Here is a 25,619-nt window from a genome sequence, read left to right on the forward strand (position 1 = left end):
AGGAAAACCTGGAAAGACTTGTATGAACTGATGCAAAGTGAAATGAGCAAAACCAGAAAAACATTGTACACAGTATCAGCAATATTGTGTGATAATCAACTATAGATGACCTAGCTCTTCTCAGCAACACAGTGATCCAAGGCAAGTACAAAGGACTGATGAAAGAAAATGCTAACCACATCCAGATAAAGAACTGATAAACTCTGAATGAAGACTGAAGCATACTTTTTTCACTTATTTTATTCTTTTTTTTTTCCTTTTGATCTGTTTCTTCTCTCACAACTGTGATTCATATGGAAATAAGTTTTACATGATAGCACATGAATAACCAAATTGCCTACCATTTTAGGAAGAGGGGAGGGGAAGGGAGAAAAATTTAGAATTCAAATTCTTATAAAAAATGAATGCTAAAAACTGTTGACATCTAATTGGGGGAAAAAATTAAGTGCTATTTTTAAAAAAAACCCACAGACTAGGTCATATAGTAAAAGAGGTATAAAAAGTCAATGAGAAGAAGAATGCCTTGAAAAGCAAAATTGGCCAAATGGAAAAAGAAACACAAAAATTCACTGAAAAAAAATCCTTAGAAGTAGAATTGGCCAAATGGAAAAGGAGGAACAAAATCTCACTGAAGAAAATAATTCCTTAAAAATTAGAATTGAGCAAATGGAAGTTAATGATTTTATGAGAAATTAAGAAACAGTAAAACAAAATAAAAAGAATGAAAAAAATAGAAGACAGTGTGAAATATCTCATTGGAAAAATAACTGAACTGGAAAATAGGTCCAGGAAAGATAATTTAAAAATTATTAGACTACCTGAAAGCCATGATCAAAAAAGAACCTAGACATCATCTTTCAAGAAATTATCAAGGAAAACTGCCATGATAGCCTAGAAGCAGAAGGTAAAATAGAAAATGAGAGAATCCACTGTTCACCTCCTGAAAGGGATCACAAAATGAAAACTCCTAGAAATATTATAGCCAAATTCCAGAACTCCCAGGTCAAAGAGAGAATATTGCAAACCGAGAGAAAGAAACAATTCAAGTATTGTGAAACCACAGTCAGGATAACACAAGATTTCATAGCTTCTTCAGTAAAGAATTGGAGGGTTTGGAATATGATATTCCAGAGGGCAAAGGAGTTAGGATTACAACCAAGATTCACTTACCCAGCGAAACTGAGTGTGATCCTTTAGGGGAAAAATGGATAGTCAATTAAATAGAGGACTTTCAAGCATTTTGATGAAAAGATCAGAGCTGAATAGAAAATCTGACTTTCAAATACAAGACTCAGGAGAAGCATGGAAAAGGAAATCATAAGGGACTTAATAAAGTTAAACTGTGTACGTTCCTACGTGGGAAGATGATACTTGTAACTCATAAAAATTTTCTCATTATTAGGACAGTTAGGAGTATATATAGACAGAAGGCATAGGTGTGAGTTGAATATGAAGGAATGATATCTAAAAAAAATTAAGGGGTGAGAAAGAAATGCACTGGGAGAAAGGGAAAGGGAGGGGTAGAATGGGGTAAATTATCTTACATAAAAGAGGCAAGAAAAACTTTTACAGTGGAGGGGGAATAAGTGAACCTTACTCTTATCAGAATTGGCTCGAAGAGAGAATAACATATGTACTCAATTGGGTATAGAAATCTGTCTTACCCTACAGGAAAGTAGAAGGGGAAGGGATTAAGAGAAGGGGGGGGGCTGATAGAAGAGAGGACAGACTGGGGGAGGTGGTAGTCAGAAGCAAAACACTTTTGAGGAGGGACAGGGTGAAAGAGAGAATAGAATAAACAGGGGTGGGGGAAATAGGATGGAGGGAAATACATTTAGCAATCATAACTAAAAAAAATTTTGGAGCAAGTTTTTTTCGTGTAGAGGCCTTATTTCTCAAATACATAGAGAACTGAGTCAAATTTGACTCAGGAGCTGTTTCCCTACCTGATAAATAATCAAGAGATATGAACAGTTTTCAGATGAAGTATCAAAAAGCTGTAGCCATATAAGAAGGCGCTCTAAATCACTGTTAATTGGAGGAAGGCAAATTGAAACAATTCTGAAGTACTACCTCATACCTGTATTAGGTTGGCTAATAGGACAGAAAAGGAGAATGAAAAATGTTGGAGGGGATGTGGGAAAAATGAGCCATTAATGCACTGTTGGTGGAATTGTGAACTGATTGAACCATTCTTTAGAGCAATTTGGAACTATGCCCAAAGGGCTATAAAATCTTTCATACCCTTTTACCTGGCAGTACCACTATTACTTTTAGGTCTGATAGGATGATAGGATGCCCATCAATTGGGGAATTACTGAACAAATTGTGCCGTATGATTGTGATGGAATACTATAAGAAAAGATGAGCAGGATGCTGTCAGAAAAACCTGGAAAGACTTACATGAGCTGATGCAAAGTGAAATATACTGCGTACAAAGTAGCAGCAGTCTTTGTAAGATGATCAGTCAATGACTTGGCTATTTTCAGCGATACAGTGATCCAAGATAACGCCGAAGGACTTATGATGAAACATACTATCTGTCCCTAGAGAAACAACTGATGGCGTCTAAATACAGACTGAAGCATGTTTTACTTTTTTTTTAAAAATTTTTCTTAAGAGTTTTTTTGTCTATGTTTTCTTTCACAACGTAACTAATATGGAAATATGTTTTGCATGACTACACATGTATAATCTATATCAAATTGCTTGCCTTCTCAGTGAGTAGGGTGGGGAGGGAGCAAGGGAGAGCATTGTTTTACTGTGTATAAGTATTCATTCATCTTAGTTATTGTAGCTAATTGTTCCTGTGTTCATTTTAGATTTTGTGACAACAGCAGAAGACAGATCTCTGAGAATCTGGAAAGATGGGGAATGTACCCAAACAATCAGACTTCCAGCACAGTCTATTTGGTGCTGCTGTGTGCTAGAAAATGGTGACATTGTGGTTGGTGCGAGGTATTCAAATATCAGTTTAAAGTATTAAGCATTTACTGTGTGCCTAGGTATTAGTGCATTAGGTATTGTGAGATGTAATAACATAATAAGACATGAGTCTTGCTCAAATAATTTACCCTTGAATTAGCGTAACACAAGTATACCTGAAAGTTAGTGAAAAGATAGCATTCTTATTCTGTGTGTAGTATATTGGCATAACATACTCTTGTAAAATGAATTATGCAGTACAGATGGTGCAAAAGGCATTTTAAAAGTTTGAGATCAGTATGGGCTAGTATGGTTAGAGATTTCATGGAGTAACTGTGACTGGAGTTTATAGTCTTGAAGGATTAAAGAGGCATTTCAGGTGTAAACGGAATATTTACATTCTGTTGGAAGTTGGAAGTGGGCAGTGATATATATGGGGGACAGTAAAAAGACAGGCGTGACTGAAACAGAAATTATACATAAGAGAGTATCAGGAAACCCATTTGGATAAGTAAAATGCAACTGAATTATTGAAAGCCTTGAAACTTTGACAGAAATATTTAGAATAATAGAATCTCTGATTTGAAGGGTACCAAAGAAGTCATCTAGTCTACCCATTACTTGAACTATTAATCTCCGCTACTGTATCTCTAAGCTTCTTGTTGGAGATAACGCCTTTGTTTTACAGATGAAGAAAACAAAACTCACTGGGGTTATGTGACTTGACTGAGATTACACAGCTAGTTTTTGGTTGTCAGGACTAGAACCTTTGTTTATTTAACCCCCATTTAGAGTTTCTACTGATTGTAACTGCAGGAATAGAAAGGGAGGAATTGTTTATTAGAAAAATTTCAAAGGAAAAAAAGAACTTGGGCACTGACTGTACTAAGAAGGATGAGTAAAAAGTTTAGAGATTGGGTTATTGTAGGAGTGACAGTGCTGGTAAAGGAAATAGGAAAATCTGGAAAAGAGGCAAATTTTCAGTAAAGTATGAGTCTGATCTTAGACTTACTGAGGTTAATCTGGTAATAGGTCAGCTACATAAAAATTGTCTTATACACAGGAAATAGGAATTGGAACATAGACTTAAAGAATCTCTGGTGGAGACCTCAGGTAAAGTAGTGAAGTGGAAAGAGTGCTGGATTTAGTGACAAGACCTGAATTCAAATTCCAGATTGGCCACTTACTGTGTGAAGTAGGGCAGTTCCCTCTGGAAGGTATGGCAAAGGGAGAAGAGCAGAGGATAAGGACCTTGGGATATAATAGAAAAAAATTGGATTTAAAGTTTTAAGAATTTGCTTCACACCTCTGTTAATACTTTAGTTTCCTCATCTGTGAAATGAAGAGGTTGGACAAGATGACTTCTAAGGACCTTTCCAGCTTTAAATCCTGTGATCCTGAAATCTGCACAGATAGGAGATAGGATGAGGAAGAAGAGTGAAATATAGTAAGACCAGGAAAGAGTGTTATTTCATGTAAATAAAAGAGTTTTAAGTGCTTGTTTGATGTCAGGAGAAAGCAAATAGAGAAAACTCAATGGAGTTTTCATTTGGTTTGGTAACCTAAGTGTAGTGATAGCAAAAGGAAGGAGATTAAAAAATAGATAGCAGGGAGCAGTTAAGGAGGAACTAAATGGTGACAAGTTAGAAGCAAGAGGAATAAGTCACTCTTGCAAAAAAAACTTAACAGTAAGAGAAATTGAGCAGGGTCAGATGACGGGATTTTTATTGTTAAAGTAACAAGTTACAAAGCATGTTTGAGGATACGGGGAAAGATTGAAGATGGTAAAGAGGTTGATGTTAAATGTGGAAAGCAAGTATCTTGGAAGGGAGGTGATAAGATTTGACAGGTTGGAAAAGTTAATTTTAGAGAACAGGTATACTTTCAGGAATAAAAGATACATGTAAAATCTGTTCTAAACAATCATAAATTGAAGGAAATTTACATGAAATATGATTTGTTAGTCATATCGAAACGATGAGTCACTTAATAGATATAGGGTAATCATTAAATATTCATATCTGAGTTTGTAATGTCTGAATGGGTTTGAAATCAAACCAAACTTTGAGTTTGAAAACCAAAGTATATATTTTCTATAAATTTTACCTACAAATGATCAGATTTTCTCCCTGTTGAGTTGCCTACAAAGTAATAAAAGGTATAAATATTCAGCACTATGCTCATGGAGACTATTGCTCTTGCCATTATTATTTATTATTTTTTTTTTTTTGGCTCTTTGATACATAGATATATACCTATGTATTAGATATACATGCTTACCAGTTTGGCCCCTCACTTGTCAGCTTTTTAGAAATGTTTACATTTTCGCAGCATTATATTTTTGATTCATGAAATCGTCAGCATACACTAACATGAAGTAAAATAAGTTCATTTATTTATTGATTTTACAGTGATGGCATTATCAGAGTGTTTACAGAATCAGTGGAACGGACAGCCAGTCTCGAAGAACTTCAGGCCTTTGAAAATGAACTTTCTCGGGCAACTATTGATTCAAAAACTGGTGATTTGGGAGATATTGATGCTGACCAGCTTCCAGGAAGAGAGCATCTGAATGAACCTGGTAAATACTGTTTCTTGGGCAAAAAAATCTTTGCCTTTTGTGGGAGGATTTTGGATAATTCATATGGAAGTGACTGTTAATTTTTCAAAATTGTACTTGAAATGCCAGATAGTAGCTCTTAATCACTAATTTGAGATTTAATACTGAGTAAAAACAATACTGATGAGTTCCCTCATTTCTCTCGGTACATGTCTGTGAGGAGACAGAGACTTACATACTACATGTTTCATGATTTTTTTATTGCTTTTGACTCTGAAGTTTTAGTAAATTGTCTCTTTGCCAAACAAACCCCAAATGAGGTCGTGAAGAGTCAGACATGACTGAAAAATGATTTAACAACAATAATAACTTAAAAAAAATTCTTGGGATAGAACCATATTGCTCTTCCAAGAATATATAACTGAACTATTCAAAGCCAGCCCATTAAAATGGAAATTAGAAAAAGGTTATACATATATACTACTAGTATCTACTTGGTATAATAAGGGTATAAGGGTATTGTTTTGAACTTAATATCAACAAACATGAAAATTTTAACAGTACCAGTTTTGAGTTAATGTGCCTGTTCTACTGCCTTTCCCAACAATTGCCATTCTTCCCCTTTTGCCATCTATGATAATCTTTGTATTGTGTTCATCTGACTTTCTCTTAGTAATTTGGAGCATTTTTTCAGGTGGTTGTTGATAGCTTGCATTTCTTCTTTTGAAAACTTGCTGTTTATATTGAGGGTGTTACTTTTTGAACTTGAGGCTGAGAATAGAAAAGGAGTGCTTCTTTCATTTTATTTTCTCCAGTGATCTCTCCTTTGTAAAAACAGCAATATCCTGCTATCAAAAATGCAACAAGAAGTCTAGAAATTGGGTGGTGGTAAGATTTTTATTGTGTCTGAGAGTTAGAAATTTCCTCAGGAGTTATTTGCACTTTCAGGTTCATAGATCATTAGACCTTAAAGGTAGGTAGGAGACAATTGAGTTCATTCCTCTCTTTTTTCAGTTAAAGAAACGGAAACCCAGAGAGGAGAAATTGCTCAAGGACCTCAATTTTACTGATTCCAGTGTTTTTCTTTTGTACCATGCAATCTCTCATTGTTTTGTTTGTGCTTTCATATAATCCTTGTTGTATCTCCTATGAAGGTGCTTTTGATTTTGTATTTGTCTATGTATCTTAACTTTAAGACTAGATTTTAAGTTAGTTGAATGTTAGAACTCTGCTCTCTGGGTGCAAGATGCTATGAGGAGATGAAAGGATGAGTAAAATTGTTTCATTTATTTTCATTTTTAATGCTTCATTTTATACCATATGAGAAATTATATAATTGAGCAGTGCCATATATGTAGTAGGTAGTTCCCTGATGTTCTTTTTTCATAAGTGAATCTCTGTGGTAAAATTTTCTTTTTTACTAGATATTCCATATGGCAAATGATAACATCATGTATCACTTAATTGCTTTGAGGAATGTTCTGCTTGTGTTTTTACCAAATCTATTACTTTAGTATGTGACTTTGTAGTCTAGCTCTTAGTCGATGTGAGACCATTGGCAAGTCACATAAATCATTCTGGGCCTCAGTTTCCTCACCTATAGAATTGTGGGTGTTGTGGACTAGTTCTGAGGCTCTTTCCAGTTAAGGCTTCCTTGTTCACTGGTTACTTTGTGTCCAGATTGTCTTCTTATCTAAATTGTAAACTTCCTGTGGGCATAGTTCCTTAAACTATTGTTTATAAGCCTCCAGCATGTGGCCAATTAATATTAGTTGAATTAATCACTCTGCTGACAGGCTTAAAATAGAAATAGATTCAAGTTAAAATAAATTCTTAGCCTAAGAATAAATTCAAGTTAGGGAGAAGTTAGTGATATTAGCCAAAATGAGAAGCTATGTAATATGTTCTCTCAAAATATGTTTTGATAGGGGCAGCTAGGTGGTGCAGTGGATAGAGCACCAACCTTGAAGTCAGGAGGACCTGAGTTCAAATCCGGCCTTAGACCAAACACTTGACACTTACTAGCTGTGTGACCCTGGGCAAGTCATTTAACCCCAATTGCCTAAACAAAAAAAAATGCATTGTTGTTGTCCATTGTTAGAGACAATATTGGGAGTTTTATGTGGCATAAAATATAGCCTCACAAATTAATACTGATATTTTATCTGTTTAGCCCAGAAAGTGTAGATAGGTAGTAAAATATTATCTGATTTTTTTTTTTTTGCTGATTTTGTCAGTTATTTGTTCAATGTGAATGTCTATTTGAGATTAAGACTAGAATCACATTTTGTTGTTTTAGATGAAAATAAAAAAAATCTTCAAGATAAAATGTGTTAATTTTTCCCATATACTTTTAAGGATTGAGAATCTTTGTTTCTAACATTGTGTTTTGTTCTTCAGTATTTGTGATCCTTTAATTTTTTTTTCAAGGTACTAGAGAGGGACAGACACGTCTGATCAGAGATGGGGAGAAAGTTGAAGCCTATCAGTGGAGTGTTAGTGATGGAAGGTGGTTGAAGATTGGTGATGTTGTTGGCTCATCTGGAGCTAATCAGCAAACTTCTGGAAGAGTTTTATATGAAGGAAAAGTATGTTAACCATTGTTTTATTACTGATTTGTAGGAAATTGGAAGTTATCTCTGTACCTTGCTTACTTGAGCAACCAGTATAGATTTCTGGGGGTGTGGGTTTTTTAAAAAAAAAATGTTTCACAACGAAGCAAACTTTTTATTCTATTTTTTTCTCTCTCATATTTTCTAACATAGATCTTATTTCTTTCTAGATATAGAAATTTTAGCTGCCTTTTATGTCTTAGTTCAGGGATCTCAACATTTTTGTGGTGAGGACCTGCAGTGCCCTTCATGAGCAGTTGACATTTAAATCAGGGAGATGTGGAGGTAGCCAACAGGTTGCTCTCCTGAAGGGTCAATATTTGAAAGCCAGAATCACTTGATCATGGTCAACATGTTGTTGAGGACTCCTGCCTTTGATTTTTAAGAGTACAAAAAAGGTGAGGGTGGATAGGGAGGGTGGAGGGGAAATGTGTAGATGCAACAATCAGTTAAGGGGGTTATCACTTTTTACTGTGTACATTAGAGTCAAATGAGAGAATATTTGTAAAGCTTTTTACAAAACTTAATGTACTATACAAATACTAGCTATTTTTTTTTCCAGGCCTAGTAGTTAGTCTGTTGTAATTGTCATTAAGGAGATTTGCGTTTGATATTTACTAGTTGTGTGACTGGGAGGAAAATTACTTAAGCTGTCAAAAGCTCAGTTTTCTAGTCCATAAAATGAAAATAATAAAATTTTAAGTAATTACCTCATAAGGTTGCTGTGAAGCTTAAATGAGATAACCTATAAAAAACACTTTGCAAACTTTGAAATGTATGTAAATGTCTGTTATTAATAATAAGGTAAACTTGTATTCATGCTTTTAAAAAATTAATATGCTTTAAAAGTCAGGCATTTAAGGTACTGGATAAACATGCTAATACAACTTGATGTTTTAATAAACAACTATTTAGACACCTGTAATTTTTCATACTTGCTCTTATTTGTGTAACATTAGACTGATGGTGAAAAAAACAATTATTGTCAAACCATTTCCCCTTGTATTTATTTTTAAAGGAATTTGATTATGTTTTTACCATTGATGTCAATGAAAGCGGGCCTTCCTATAAGTTGCCATATAATACCAGTGATGATCCTTGGTTGACAGCATACAACTTTTTGCAGAAGAATGACCTAAATCCCATGTTTTTGGATCAAGTGGCCAAATTTATTATTGATAACACAAAAGGGCAGACATTAGGAAATGTGAACACTGACTTTTCAGATCCATTTACAGGTAAGGGTAGAGGCATATTATACCTCTATTAGTAATAGTTGACTTTATTTTTTTTGAGTAGGAGAAGAGATGGGTTCCTTTTCTTTGGCCTGCATAAGAGATCTAACAAATTATTTTTAAAACTTTAGCTCCATAACAGGTTGATAAATATGTGAATTTGTAGTAATGAACCTAAAGTTTTATACTGTAGTTTCCATATAAAAACAGCTACAAATCACTTCAAAAATAATTAACTACACCTAGATTATCTAGAATTTATTTTAAAAATGTCTTCACAATGATAATGTCTCAGATTGTTATCTCGTTAAAAAAAAGTTTTCAAAATATGAGATTCCTTGAAGTTGTAGAAGAACTTTGGGAATGAAAATTTTGAAATCTGGTTCTTATATAAAATATTTTAATAGGTCTGTTATCTCCCAAAGCTAGAATTAGGTACAAGCATATAAAATTGAACAAATAGCTTTTCTTTCTACAAGTTTTTAAGTCGTTACTTTAGAACTCTGAATGGATTTTTTCATAGAGATCATGTTATCTCAGTAGTGATTATGTTCTTTGGGCATCCAAACAAATGTCTATTTAATGTATGATATAAGTGAACTTCAGTAATAATAATATTAGCTTGAGTTTTAGGTCCTGGGTGAAGAGGGTCATGTGATACAGGAAAAGCAGGAGGAAGAGAATTTAATTTTTCTACTGAGTGCAAGGGTTAGGATTAAGCTGAATTTTTAAATGAGTGTAATTTTGTTTAAACTTGTCCTCACTTTTTTCTGCATTCCTTCGCTGACCCCAAACTTTTTAATGTTTATCTTTCCCAGGCCCATAAGTGCAAGATCTGCTTACATTGCATTAAAGCTGTCACTCTGCAATCCTACCCAGGTCTGCTTCCCAGATTTGTTTCTTGATCCAAATTTGTGTACAGTTAAAATTTCAAATTCCCCAAGTATTAATAATTTCAGGTGCCAGGGATGCAACCTAATTGAATGAATTCATATTTATTTATATATTCCTTAATCTTTTGGAAGATAACATGATCTCTATGAGAAAATCCATTCAGAGTTCTAAAGTAATGACTTAAAATGACTTGTAGAATGAAAAGCCTATTTGTTCAATTTTATATGCTTGTGCTTAATTCTAGCTTTGATAGATAACAGACCTATTTCTAAAAAAAAAAAAAATATTTGTTAGCCAAACTACTCTGTATTTGGTAGAATTTTAGAGGGTTGGTCATATGAACCAGGAAGACCTAGATTCAAGTCCTGTTCATGGCACATGCTATATTGTACTGTCAAGTGACTTAACCACTCGGTGCTTTTGGCAATCTCTGAGACTAAGTCGAAAAGTAAATGCTGATCTGCATTAGTGGAGGGAGTTTCCTTATCCAGTAGTTCCCTATATAAATGAAATCATAGATTCAGCCCCTCTTCTTTTCCATTTCAAGCCAGTCTTCTCTCAGATTCTCCAGGATCAGCTTCTACCTCTGAACAAACAAATTTTTGAAAAGCTCTAAACTTTAAAATGGATTGTCTTATCCTGACTATTCCTAATGTGCCACCTTAATAAATAAACTGTTCTAAAATAGACTTAAGGCTGGTTTACTAAATGATTCTCAACAGATAATCCAGATGAGAGTGGAGGGAGAACATAGCAGTGGCATTAGAGAATCCTTCCTAAAGGTATGATATAACTAAGATCTAGGGACCCACATGTAGTCCATGTGAGGTCTAAGGTTCCTTATCCAAACTCTCCCCCCACTGATGAGTCAAGGTGCCAGAGGTTGGCTATATTACCACCTCATTTTAAATGAGATAATGTTTATAAAACACTTAGTACAGTGTCTGGGACATAGTAGACACTTAATAAATTCTTCTGGGGCTATCAGCTCCAATTCCTCCCAAGATTATCAGAGTATGGGTCATTTGTAATAGGAAATTAATTTTAATTCCACTTTTACTTGTTTTGAAACTCTTCAACTTTATCAGTTTAATTTGACTGAAAATAAAACAGTAAGGATTGATCTACTTAAGAACTGAAGAACTTTGTACTTTTTCAACCCTGGTGCTCTTATATCAAGCCCTGCTGTGAAACATTGGCATGGCATAAGAGTACTTCGGTATTGTAGCTGCATGCAGGATAACTCATTTTAGCCCCAAAATTCTCATTTAGTTCTTTTCACTTGCAAACTTGTTTTTTTGTAGTTACATATCTTTTTTGGGGGGTGGGATGGAGGTGGTCAGTGATGTGAAGAGCAGTGTGTATACATAGTAAAAAATGATCTATAGATACATACTTCTTGCCTTCAGGAAACTGTCCTACATTGTTCAGTTTCCTTATGCTTGATCTTTTGACTTATATCTGTTCCTAAATAAATAAACAGACTGTATAAAAACATTACAGGGCAGAATTACGAGATAATTTTTGTTAATTTGCTTGATGATACAAGTTTTCATTTTTGTTTTTAAACTCTACAGGTGGTGGTCGTTATGTTCCAGGTTCTTCTTCTGGATCAGACATGTTAGCTGCTGCAGATCCTTTTACAGGTAAAGGGCAGGGTTGTTGATATTTTACCCTTGAGTATGTAATACTTTTTGGTTTAAGAAATATTGGGGAAATGATCTATTCATATATCTCTTTAAAATCTATATTCCTAATAATTGTCTTTTCATCTTCTCTTTGTCTTATAGTTAATGCTTTCTGCTAGATCCTTCAATTGGTTATGCCACTGTCCCTTAAGCCAACATATTATCAGAATTCATTACCTTCTCTCTTCTGATTTCTGTGACCTCATTCTTTATTACCCCAATTCCCATTTCTATTATCTCACTACTATCTTCGAAGCTCCTCCAGGTTCATAAAATTTGGGATCACCTTTGATTCATTTTTTTTTTACTTATTTTCAAGAAGCAGTCCATTTAAAAAGTCAACAAACACTTATTAAGTCCTTAATATGCCAGGTACTGTGCTAAGAATTGGGGTTACAAAGAAAGTCAAAAACAAGTATTTATTGAGAATTTCTTCCTTTTTGTCAGAACTAGGTATATTTCACTCTCTTAGCTAACTAATGTTTGGCTTTTGTAGCAGTATCTTTACCTTAAAATCCATCATACATGCAACTACAAGTGTTATCCTATCTTAGCAGCCAATCATGTCCATTAATTTATCCACAGTACTACTCAAATTCCATCTTGTACTGGAAGCATTTCCATAGTAACTTTTCTCCAGTCAGCAATTCAGTTCAAAAACCACTTACCTATTGGTCACTCATCTGATTGCCAGAGGTCTTTTGTAAATGTAATTTAAAAGTAATATGATGTGCAAAATGGATGTTCCCACCTTCAGGATTTATTCATGGTTAATTATATTTCTATTTTAAATAGTGCTAGGAGACCCATGTTGGATAAAATCATGGTTCCAGTGAAATTATTCAAATATATGTATTTTGTACTTATGTGGTATTGAAAAAAATCATGTGGAATGCAAAAGAAAATGCTATGTAAGAAACAGTTTTTACTTGAAAATAAAATAATTTGAATAGATGCTGCTAATTCCAGTATTATGTTTTAGGTTCGGGTCGTTATGTTCCTGGCTCAACAACAAGCACTGGAGTACCTTCAGCTGGAGTTGACCGATTTATAGGTAAATTCTTTAAAATGTTCTCAAATCTTTTAAGCCTTTAAAAATTGTCTTTCAAGGATATTTCCCAAAACTAGTTTTTCTTATTTTTCCTTCTTAATAAAGTGCCTACATTACCCCTTATTACTTGGTAAATCAAATTCCTACTTCTTTGCCTGGTTTTCAAGGATTTTAACAATAAGCATCACTTTTTGTACAATATTATTTTGCCATACTTTGTCAGTCAGTCAGCAAACATTTGTCAGAGTGCTTACTATCTGCCAGGCACTGTGCTGAGCACTGGGGATAAGAAGAAAGATAGTCTTTGTCCTTAAGGTGCTTTCTTTCTCTTAAAGGGTGCATAAATCAGTGGGTATATATTATTATAAATAGTGAAAGGAAAACAGTTTTAGAGGGGAAGGCATTAGAAGCTGGGATGGGGGAGAGCTCCAGGAAAAGCCTCCTACAGAAGATAGGATTTGAGCTGAATCTTGAGGGAAGCCAGGGAAACAAAGTGGCAGAGGTAAAGGAGGGGAAGAGTATTATAAGTGTAGAAGACAGCCAATACAAAGGCATGGAAATGGTTTGGTTGACCACTTCACTGATTTTATATAAGCCATTCTCATCCTAAGTTCTTTTCACTGTTCATTCTTTCTCCTAACTGGAATGCTGTTTTCCCTTACTCTTTCTCTTCCTCTAGTTAAAATTCTACTCTTCTAGTTTCAATCCAAGCTCCACCAAGAAGCCTTCCCTGATTTTTCCCAGCCCACAGTGACCACAAAATTCTTTGAACTCCTTAATATGATTAGTAACATAATGTTTTAATGGTGGTTGCCCATAATTGTTTTTATGTTAAAGTCTTAGCTCCCCAATAAGATTTAAAAATCTTGAAGGGTAGGCGGAGACCATTTGAAGTACAATTTGTTTCATCTCAAAATAGCTCGCATAATTTCTTAGCCTATATTTAGGTATTCAATAAGTAACTGGGTAGTTGGGAAAAAAATCTGACAGAACATTTATTAAGTATCTGTTGTGTGCAGAACAATGCTAGGTGCTGGGATAATATGGAGTTTTGCTATGAAATAATCTTTGCTCTTATTGAGCCTTTATATTATCTTTGCTTGACAGAATAGCTACTGAAAGTATTGAGGAACTAAAAAATGTAGGAAAATGCTTTTCTTTGTTGTATTGCATATGTATTGGTGTATTTGGAGTACAAATTTCTGTTGTATTTTACATATTTTGTATCGGGAGAGAAAGCTTCCTTATTTTCTTTGGTTGTAGACTCAGTTTAAGTCCACATTTAACTACTATAAAGTAGAGTAAACACTTAATTTCACTTCAATGGCTTGGGTCTGTGATTTCAGTGATGAGGGTCTTCCTTCATTTATCGATCATCAAAAAAATCCTACCTCCTCGTTCTGTGATTGTTGTCCATTTACTTGCATGAGTCTTTCATGGCTAAGTTCTACCTCTTCTTTGATCCTATTTTTCCCAATATAGGTTAAAATACTATATAAAAATTTACTTCTTTGCATTAGGACCTCTAGTTTACATTGCTTGTTTTCCATATTTTGCATTTGAATATACAGCTGAAGCCAATATATAACTATATTGTTAATTTCCTTGTTGGATTTTGTTTATTATGAATTATTCTGTATATCTCTTGCTGTAATATGTCTTACATTGTTGCTACTCTATTGTGTCTAGTATAGACATTTTTTTCTTTCTGTTCCCCTTTTCAGTTTACATCCTTTTTTATTAGAATTGTAAAACTACGCAAACATTTTTACCAGACTTTGCTTATTAGGAGGCTCCTGGCTAGAGATGAAGTATATCATTTCCATATTTTAAAAAATAAAGGTCCAGAAATGAAAACTCTGTTCACCACCTTTTTTTTTTTTTTTAGTAACTTTTATTTTTTTGCTTCTCTTAAGGAAAACTTGACAAATACCCCTCCAGAAAAAAAAAAGAAAGAGAGAATATTTTCACGTACAAAGGACAGAAAAATAGAATTATATTTAAAACCACAACTCTATCATATATAGCTTATTTTTTTAAGTATATAATAAATTTAACATATTAGTTTCAAACCTGTCAGTGGACACTATGCCGGTCTTCTTGCTGTGAATTGGGATTACATTGAAAGGCAAAAACAATGTGCTTGACCTCAAAGAGCTCCCATTCTAATGGAGGACACAACATGTAAACAGTTATGTGCATATAAGTTATATGCAGTGTTAAATGGAAGGTAACCTTAGAAGGTCATTGTTGAAAATGTGGAAGGGAGTAAAGTCTACGAGATCTCGGGAAGTAGAAAGGGGCCAGGTTGTGAAGGTCTTTAAAAGCCAAACAGAGGACTTTATAGTTGATCCTTGAGGTAATAGGGAGTCACCTAATACCATTGTTTTTTTCTGGGGGGGGGCGGTGAGGAGGGACACATAGTCAGACAAGTTCTTTAAGCTCATTTGCCGCAGAGTGGAGGATAGATTAGAATGGAGAGAGACTTGGAAGGGAGACCAACCCAAAGGCTGTTGCAGTAATCCAGGTGTGAGGTGATAAGTACCTGTACGTAGTGTTTGTCAGCTGTGTGAGTGGAGAGAAAAGGACATGGAAGACATATGAAGGAGGAAACAACAAAATTGGCAGCAAATTGGGTATGTGGGGCAAGTGCAAGTGAGGAATCCAAGATCACAATGAGGTTGCAACCCTTGGTGAATGGGAGGATGGTGTTAACTTTGATAGTGTTAGGGAAATTGGAAAGAGGGAAGGGTTTGGGAGGAAAAATAATGAGTTTTGTCCTGTTGTTTGTACCTCTTTCTGATCTTCCTTCTGTTTTCTAGAGTGCATATATAATGCTTAAAAGAACCTCTTTTCTATTTTGTTAACTAGCCTCTCTATCATTCCAATGACCCTATTCCCTAATTAAAAACAACAGTCCCTTTTTAATAAATAAGCATAGTCAAGCAAAATAAATCCACAAAAAGAATGGCCTTCTCTAAAAAGATGCGTCTTGTTCTGCATATTTTATCAGTCACCTTTCTATTAAGAGTTGGGTAGCATGCTTCATCATTGGACCTCTGGAGTTGTAGTTCTTAAGTATTTCAAAGTTATTTTTCTTTACAGGGTTGTAGTCATTGTGCAAATGGTTCTTCTGGTTCTTCTAATTTTAGGTGGTATCATTTCCTACAAGTCTTCCCAGATATTTCTGAATTCTGCCTTGAGTTCAGCTAGCTTTTGTGTCGTTAATGTGTGTTAAATTTCTTGTTCAAAACTTTGTAACTTTTAGTAATGCTTTCTAGATTCTTTTTTTGTCATATTGTTTTTGTCCATGTGTATCAACAGTAGTTAGTAACAGGGTTGAAAAGTTTGGGGAGGTTTTCGGTCATGTCGTGGTTACATACTCCAAGAAAATTAAATTCACTTAAATAAACATTAAGCACCTACTCTGTGCCAGGCACTGTGCTGAGTGCTAGGGATATAAAAAGAGACAAGACAGTCCTTGCCCTCAAGGAATTTACAATCTAATAGACCTTATTATTGTCTTGTGGACCAATACCCTGATACCCTTGATAGGGATTTACCCATCACCATCACTTGTCTCTTCTTATGAATCTTATTGGATGACCTTTCTCCTGGTAACCCCCATGGATCCACATCATCATTCCTTAGAGTGCAAGATCATTCTTTATCAGAGGATCTGGTTCTTTTCTCTGTAAAAATAACTGTTTATCATTTATTTAGCTTGAAATGTTCAGTAGTCCTTCTCCTTGTCAGATTTTTCTACCCTTTATCCTCCTTTAACCATCAGGGTTCAACTCTGCTTCAGAATGTTTTTTGTTTTTATCTTTTTGGTGATCCCATTTTAAAGGATTCTTCATTTTTTCCTGATACTGTGAAGAGGTATTCTCCAAGTCTCTTTACCTTCATCGTTAGACGTAATCCAACTGGTACTTTGAGTGTAAATAGCAACAAAAAGACTAATAAGCATTTCACCACAACATTGTCCTCTTCCTTCATACTTGCTATGAGGTCCTTCATCTCTCTTATTCTTGTTGGTAGCTCTTTTAATCTCCCATGGTGACTATAATCAGAAAATAACATTTTTTTCCCATGCTAATTCTTGCAGGGAAATCAACAACGTATTTGGACCTATTGTGTGTGTTCTCAGAATGAACTGACTTAATTGGGCCTCATGCCAATGTCTTCCACCATCGTTTCCCATAATTTTTTTGTAAATGAATTTATACTCTAAACCTGTTTTGCCCATGGTTGACAAGTCTTTTTTCATTAGCAAAGAGATTGTGCTTGTTGGTTTAGACAGTTTGGAGGTGGGGAGTTGTCTTTTGGACTCTTCATTTTAGTTACTGTGATAAGTTCTTAGCGAAGTGATAAAACAATCAGTGTTTTTACTTTTGTCCATTTCCTTTTTTCAAAAGCAACAACTTTTAAAAATAGGTCAATTTGTAGCTGCTGTAAATTGCACACAGTGTCTTCTCATCTTTTCCCTTCTAATGTGGTGATTTAGATTTTTGCATTAACTAGTCCGGCTATACACTGAGCTCATTGGTAATTGACTCACTTCAGTAATCAGACATTTCTTGTCTGCTAAGATATGGTCAATTTCATGTAAAAAATTTGTTTGCCTATCCTGTCCAATGCCTTATCACTATTTTCAAAGAAAATATTCATAATAAATAAGTTATAGATTGCAAGCTAGAAGAGTGTGAGGCTTCTGAGCAGTATATATGCCTTTTGAGTCTTTAAATTCGTAATTGTGAAACGATTTCCAATATAGTTTTTGCTGTCCTCCCCTATGCCCACCTTCATGTTGGAGTCACCAATTATCAAGGTATGTTATATTGACTTAGTTTGAAGCATCTTGTCAGATTCTTTCTAGATTTTTCTTACCTCATTCTTGACCAAGTATTTAGCATAAGGTGCATTTACAGTGGTCTTTTTGGTTACAATCAGATTACTGGTAAATTGTGTTAGTATAATAGGCTTGGAATTTGTAGATTTATCTTTCTGAATGTAAATGGCCAATTAAAATTTATCAAGTATATATTAAATGCCTGCTGTGCATGGCACTTTCTTAGCAAAGCATGAGGAATTAAAAAAAAAAAAACCATGGAACATAGTTTTTGTCTTAAAGAACTTTACAGTGTTGTTGAGTTAGAGAAGACAAATAACAAATTTGCTTTTCTGTGGCATCTTGCATTCTTTGTAATGTGTATAGTGGCTCAGGAGTCCTACCTTCCATTTTTTAGTACCCTAAGATGTTTGTCTGGTATAAGCAGTAAGTGATTCAAAAGGGAAAAAATATACAGAGGGTGGAGTTATCAGGAAAGGTTTCTTGAAAATAGTAATAGCTTTTTGTTTCACATTTATTTTATAATCCATTAATATATTAGTCAACTTGAAGGCATACATTGTACAGATGTCAAAAGTTTAAGCAGCAGAGTGGTTCTTCTCTATTTATATTTCTTCCCCATTTCCTTTTTAGAAAATATCATGTAACTATACATCATGAGCAAATGGTCTTTTAATATTTACCAAATTATAAACATTTTTGAAATAGTCTTTCTATTCTTTGAACAATTGAAGATTTGAATTTTGGGAATAAAAATTTTACAATTAAAAACTTATTTAAAATCTGTTTACAATAATCTTTTTAATAGGTAGTGGTATCTTCCAATCAGCCCCATTTAAAACACTAAATATATATTTTCCCAAGAAGGAAGCTGTCACATTTGACCAGGCCAACCTGACACAAATATTGGGTGAGTATGGTTTTATCATTAGATTCAGTAGGTATCACTAAGTATCTTACCTTAGATAATCTAGTGATTCTATCAGGGATTACTTATTTTGAAAATATTTGTTAACTTAAATCAAGTTTACTTATCCTCACAATGACCACATACTACAGGTGGTACTCTCTATAAAATGGGAATGAGGGAACTAAGGTTGATAATTTTTTATTTGTGAGTCAACTCCTAAAGATAGTCTATGGTTACCCACCTAGTAAATGTGTTGGGTGGGATTCAAATTCAGACCTTTCTTGGCACCAGATCTGAGTTTTGCCTCACTGTGATTAAAGAAAGTAATACAAATGAAAACATTTAGTTGCTTTTGGATTTGTTAGGGGGGAAATCAATATGGACTACTGATTGAAGCAAGTTTTTTTTTCCCCCTCTTTGATCAAGCCTATAGTTTCTATAGATTGAAAGTACAGAGGTAGAAAGCATAATGCTTTAGAAGTTCTTGGGAAATGATGGGTAAATGACAGGTACATGTCAAACCGTACTCTCCTTTCTTCCCCAAGATTTATACTCTTTGCCATGGATTGGATGGACTCCAAAGTCCTTCCCTTCCAATGCTAAAATCCTGCATATGATTCTATGACTTGTGGCCCTTGACTGTTAGCATGTAAAACATTTTCAAGTGACTTTCTAGCACTTTATTTTGTCTATCTTTAGAGAGGCAACCTTAGATCTTAGTTGATCTTAGATCAACTCTTAACTTGATTACAATGTAAGAATCAGGTTAGACTTACATATTCATGGACTATATTAGAGTTGGAAGGGACATGTGGTGCTAAATGTTTCTAGTTTCTAAGGCAATTAAAACTTGTTAATAAAATATTCTTCAAATTAGAAATTTCTCGGGGACAAAAGACTGTTTTCTTCCCTTAGTGCATCCCATAATGTACATGCAAACATTTGGCAAGTAAATGTTAACTGGCTGATTATAAATGATGTGCCTACGATATTAATGGTTTTAGCTTTTGGTCATATCCTAGGTAAATTAAAAGAACTTAATGGAACTGCACCTGAAGAACAGAAGTTAACTGAAGATGACTTGATACTTCTTGAAAAGATACTGTCTCTAACGGGTAATAGCTCTGCAGAAGGACCCACAGCTCACCAGCTTCAGACTTTGTGGAAAGCTGTTAACTGGCCTGAAGGTATATAAAAACTTTTAAAGGGGAAAATTATATAAATAGGTAACTGGACAGAGTTTTAATGATTTTTAAAACAAAATCAATTTATCTGTTTTCCATTGTGTTTTTAGGTGACATATATGATAATTAAAATTGGGTTCATCACTCACAACTGTTCATTTTTTTTTTAATTATTATTTCTTCTTTTTTTCTTTTTTTTTTATTTTTAGTTTTCAACATTTACTTCCACAAGATTTTGAGTTCCAAATTTTCACCCCAACTCGACCCTCCCCCCACCCCAAGATGGCATGCATTCTGAATACCCCTTCCCCTCGTCTGCCTTCCCTGCTATCTCTCCCCCTTCTAAGTTTTTTTTTCCCCCTCTTTGATCAAGCCTATAGTTTCTATAGATTGAAAGTACAGAGGTAGAAAGCAGAATGCTTTCCCCTTCTATTTTCCTGTAGGACAGGATAGATCTCTGTACCCCATTTCCTGTACTTCTTATTTCCCAGTTGCGTGTAAAAACAATTTTTTTTAAACATGTGTCTCTAAAACTTTGGGTTCCAAATTCTCTCCCCTCCTCCCTCCCCACCCACCCCCACTGAAAAGGCAAGCTATACATGTGCAGTTGTGCAAAACACTTCCATAGTAGACATGCTGTGAAAAACTAACTCCATTTCCCTTAATCCTATCCTGACCCATTTATTCTATTCCTTCTTTTGACCCTGTCCCTCATCAGAAGTATTTGCTTCTGATTACCCCCTTTCCCAATCTGCCTTCCTCTCTATCATCCCCCCCATCCCCTTTCCCCTCCTATTTTCCCATAGGATAAGACAGATTTCAATACCCAATTGAGTGTGTATGTTATTCCCTCCTTAAGTCAAATCCTATGAGAATAAGATTCACTCATTCCAAGGGGTAGCTAGGTGGCTCAGTGGATAGAGCACCGGCCCTGAAGTCAGGAGGACTCGAGCTCAAATCCAGCCTCAGACCAAACACTTGACACGTACTAGTTGTGTGACCTTGGACAAGTCACTCAACCCCAATTGCCTCACCAAAAAAAATAAAAAAAGATTCACTCATTCCCTCTCACTTTCCCCCATTTCCCCTCCACTGTAAGAGCCTTTTCTTTTCTGGTTTTTTTTTGTGAGATAATTTACCCCGTTCTACCCCTCCCTTTCTCCTCCTTCTAGTATAATCCTTTCTCACTCCTTAATTTTATTCTCCAGATATGACCCTTTCATCTTCAACTCACCCTGTGCCCTCTATCTATCTATCCATCCATATACATACATATAATTTTTTTCCCTCCAACTACCCTAATACTGAGAAAGGTCTCATGAGTTACAAATATCATCTTTCTGTGCAGGAATGTGAACAGTTCAACCATAATAAGTCTCTTATGATTTCTCTTTCCTGTTTACCTCTTCATGTTCCACTTGAGTCTTGTATTGGAAAGTCAAATTTTCTATTCAGCTCTGGTCTTTTCATCAAGAAGCTTGAAAGTCTTCCATTTCACTGAATGACCATTTTTTCCCCTGAAGAATTATACTCAGTTTTGCTGGGTACGTGATTCTTGGTTGTAGTCCTATCTCCTTTGCCCTCCGGAATATTATATTCCATGCCCTGCGGTCCCTTAATATAGAAGCTACTAAATCTTGTGTTATCCTGATTGTGTTTCCACAATACTTGAATTGTTTCTTTCTGGCTGCTTGTAATATTTTCTCCTTGACCTGGGAGCTCTGGAATTTGGCTACAATATTCCTAGGAGTTTTCCTTTGGGGATATCTTTCAGGAGGAGATTGGTGGATTCTTTCCATTTCTATTTTGCCCTCTGCTTCTAAAATATCAGGGCAGTTTTCCATGATCATTTCTTGAAAGATGATGTCTAGGCTCTTTTTTTGATCATGGCTTTCAGATATTCCAATAATTTTTACATTCTCTCTCCTGGATCTATTTTCCAGGTCAGTTGTTTTTCCAATGAGATATTTCACATTGTTTTCTAATTTTTCATTCTTTTGGATTTGTTTTACAGTGTCTTGATTTCTCATAAAGTCACTAGCTTCCAATTGCTCTATTCTAATTTTGAAGGAAGTATTTTCTTCAGTAATCTTTTGGACTTCCTTTTCCATTTGTCCAGTTTTGCTCTTTAGGGCATTCTTCTCTTCATTGGCTTTTTGGACTTCTTTTGCCATTTGGATTAGGCTATTTTTTTAAGGTGTTATTTTCTTCAGTATTCTTTTGGGTCTCCTTTAGCAAGCTGTTAACTTGCTTTTCATGATTTTCTTGCATCACTCTCAGTTTTTCCTCTACTTCTCTTACTTGCTTCTCAAAATCCTTTTTGAGCTCTTCCAAGGCCTGGGACTGATTCGTATTTTTCTTGGAAGTTTTGGATGTAGGAGCTTTGACTTTGTTTTCTTCTTCTGGTTGTATGTTTTGATCTTCTTTGTCACCAAAGTAAGATAATATAGTCTGACTCTTTTTGCGCTGCTTGCTCATGATCCCAACCAATTACTTGAGTTTTAAATTCTTTGTTAAGGTAAGAGTCTGTTTCCAATGTGGAGAATGTACTGTCCCAAGCTTCGGGGGTTTGTACAGCTGTTTTCAGAGATACCTCTAGGGACCTGAAAAGTGTAAGTTCTTCCAAGGTTCTGTGATAAGGGGCGAAGTGTTTCCTCTCCACTGCCACAACAAGCTCCACCACACCAGCGCTTCTCCTCTCCAGAGCTCTTCCTCGCCCCAGGGCCACCCCTCAGAACTGTGACCCAGATCCAAGCAAGGGCAAAGCAAGAGATTTCTGCCTCAGCCCTGGCAAAGAGATCCTTGCAATCCCTCTCTAATCAGCCACTTGATTCCCCCTCAGTCTGTGGGCTAGAAGCTCAGGATGCAGCCACTGCCCCGATGGCATGCTCTGGACTTGAGGCTGAGACCTAGCTCCTCTCTCACCACAGTCACAGACCTTTCCCACTGACCTTCTAAGTTGTCCTTGGCGTTCTTGGGTTGAGAAGTCTGGAAACCACTGCAGCTGCCCACGATTTAGTCCTCTGAGGCCTGCTCCAGGGTTGTTGCAGCCTGCACGCCCACACCGCACTGCGTTCCTCTCTCAGCGTGGCACGATATACCTTTCCGATCGGCCATGCAGGTTGTCTTGGGCTGGAAACTTGTTCCACTCTGTTTTTTCATGGGTTCTGCTGCCCCAGAATTTTTTTAGAGCCAGCTTTTGTAGGTATCTGGAGGGGTTTGGGGGAGAGCTCCAGCAAGTTACTGCTTTCCCTCTGCCATCTTGGTTCCGCCCACAACTGTTCATTTTGCAAGAGTGTCTTCCAAGATAGCAAGCTCTCAGAATAGGGGGATAGGTACTAGAACTGTGCTATGTATATGTAATGTTAGTTCTCTGTAGAACTAGGGAACTCTGTTGTTAAGGAAAGGAAGAACTGCCCCTGGCCCCTCTCAGTACAGGACGTCTCTGCAACTTAAAATTTTGGAGAGTTGCTTGAAACACTGAGGGGGTTAAATGACTTGCCCAGGGTCACAAAGTCAGTATGTGTCAGAGGCAGGACTTGAACCCAGGTCTTCTTAGCCCCAAGGCCACTTCTATATCCATTATACTGTGTTGTCTCTCTAGTCCTTATAAATGTATTTAAAATATGAAAAATTAAAATGATAACTTTTCAGGAATATAGGCATTTTGTAAAGTGGCTATGTCTCTTAGGAATAATATGCATTTTAAGAAAGTGGGTTGTTTTTGTTCTTCATGGAAACAGTAATTAAGATTCATTCAACTAACAACATTTTTTTCAAAATATAGATATCGTCTTTCCAGCACTTGACATTCTTCGGTTGTCAATTAGGCATCCTGCTGTGAATGAGAATTTCTGCAATGAAAAGGAAGGTGCTCAGTTCAGCAGTCACCTCCTCAAACTTCTGAATCCTAAAGGAAAACCAGCAAACCAATTGCTAACACTCAGGACTCTTTGCAATTGTTTTATCGGCCAGGCAGGACAGAGGCTCATGATGTCACAGAGGGAATCATTACTATCACAAGCAATAGAACTGAAATCAGGCAGCAATAAGAACATTCATATTGCACTGGCTACGTTGACCCTGAACTACTCTGTTTGTTTACATAAAAACCATAATATTGAAGGTAAAGCTCAATGCCTGTCAGTAATCAGCACAGTCTTGGAAGTTGTGCAAGACCTTGAAGCCACTTTTAGACTCCTTGTGGCTCTTGGGACACTGATCAGTGACGATTCAAATGCTGTGCAATTAGCCAAGTCTTTAGGAGTTGACTCTCAAATAAAAAAATATGGCTCAGTATCAGAACCAGCTAAAGTAAGTGAATGCTGTAGGTTTGTCCTTAATTTGCTGTAATTGTTTTTACTATGTGGGGACCTAAAGTTATGTCTGATTAGTGCTTTTTTTTTTTTCATATTTTACATGACTGGATATAATTGAAAAATACTGTGGATGAAGTAAAACTTAATTAAGTTCTGTTGAGTGGGAGGGAAAACAAATAAACAATTTTTGCACTAACCGTAAACTGTGATACTTTCCCATATGGCTACGGGTGGATTTTAGAGTGTATAAAACAAATAAACATCAGGAAGTTTGGTGAAACAGTCATTTGTAAAAACAAATATAGTGGATGTTTTTATCACTACCCAGTCAAAGAAGAATGAAAGGACTGCTTTGGGAGGGTGTCATTTGCCTGTATTTTTCCTTTATACACAATTATTTGTTGTTGGCTTTTTGTTCTGGTGCACCAGTTTTCATTAGTAGTTATCAACAATATTGATTCATTTGAGGGCTTGAGAATACACATTTAAACATTTTAATTAAGTGCATTAAAAATACCTTTTAGGTATTGGACCAAGGGAGCATGGTAGAATGGAAAGAATACTTGCCTAGGAGTCAGGAGTCCTGGGTTCACATTCTTTCTTGGAGACTTACTGGCTGAGTGACCTGGGCAAGTCTCATAAGGACCTTGAATTCTAATTTTCTCATCTGCTACATGGGTCTGGTAATATTTATACTACCAGGATCAAAGGATTGTTGTGAAGAAAGCCCTTCGTAAACATTAAATCATTGTAGAAATGTGACTTATTAGTAGAGAAGATTTTTGTTTTCCATGCAAATATGTGGAGCAAATCACTTAATCTCATTATATATGCTGTATAAATTCAGACAAATTTGGCTTCTAAAATTGTTATTTGAGTCCCAGTCCTACACTCCAATCCTGTTTTCCCTGTCATTATTTGGAGTATTTGATTTTTCTCTCTAATTTTGACACCTGCTAGTTTATGCCAGGTCATCAGCTTATTCTAAATATATATTGAATTTTAGATGGCCATTGGTAAAGTTAATGCAGTAGCTGATTATGATTTGATGATGATTGGTCAAAGAAAGGTTAAATTGTACTCTTCATGCCCATCCACATAAGCATAGAAGCCTACATTTATATATTAGTGGAGAAAAGTTTTTCTTGGTATGTTAACACATTTTTCATTTTAGTTACAACTTGTATGCATTCATTTGTACATTCTTAGTATTACAGAATTATGTGTCCTTCAACTATTTGTCCTGGCTGTCACAGATTTTTTAAATTGCTTTTTTAAACTTCATGAGGCCATTTTTTTTCTCATTTAATGAAACCACTGATACTGTTTTTGCACCATAGTAATTTTCAAGTATTACCCAGTTGAATGTGTCCTAATGTTGAAAAATTG

At 35.5% G+C, this 25,619-nt stretch overlaps 1 protein-coding gene across 1 annotated transcript in view; it reads left to right on the plus strand.

Annotated features, from left to right (window-relative positions):
• PLAA (phospholipase A2 activating protein) overlaps nucleotides 1-24,426 on the plus strand; it is a 37,396-nt gene extending 12,970 nt beyond the window's left edge. The window contains exons 6-14 of the mRNA XM_027839675.1: nucleotides 2,823-2,958; nucleotides 5,337-5,506; nucleotides 7,916-8,073; nucleotides 9,116-9,335; nucleotides 11,804-11,872; nucleotides 12,897-12,968; nucleotides 18,626-18,727; nucleotides 19,750-19,914; nucleotides 23,699-24,426. Of these exons, the coding sequence (XP_027695476.1) occupies nucleotides 2,823-2,958; nucleotides 5,337-5,506; nucleotides 7,916-8,073; nucleotides 9,116-9,335; nucleotides 11,804-11,872; nucleotides 12,897-12,968; nucleotides 18,626-18,727; nucleotides 19,750-19,914; nucleotides 23,699-24,264 (1,658 nt within the window). The 3' untranslated portion in view covers nucleotides 24,265-24,426. The remainder of the gene's footprint in view (nucleotides 1-2,822; nucleotides 2,959-5,336; nucleotides 5,507-7,915; nucleotides 8,074-9,115; nucleotides 9,336-11,803; nucleotides 11,873-12,896; nucleotides 12,969-18,625; nucleotides 18,728-19,749; nucleotides 19,915-23,698) is intronic.
• The last annotated feature ends 1,193 nt before the right edge of the window (nucleotides 24,427-25,619 follow it).

Source organism: Vombatus ursinus, unplaced genomic scaffold (assembly GCF_900497805.2).
Source record: "Vombatus ursinus unplaced genomic scaffold, bare-nosed wombat genome assembly UNPS02014832.1, whole genome shotgun sequence".
Classification (NCBI taxonomy): domain Eukaryota; kingdom Metazoa; phylum Chordata; class Mammalia; order Diprotodontia; family Vombatidae; genus Vombatus; species Vombatus ursinus.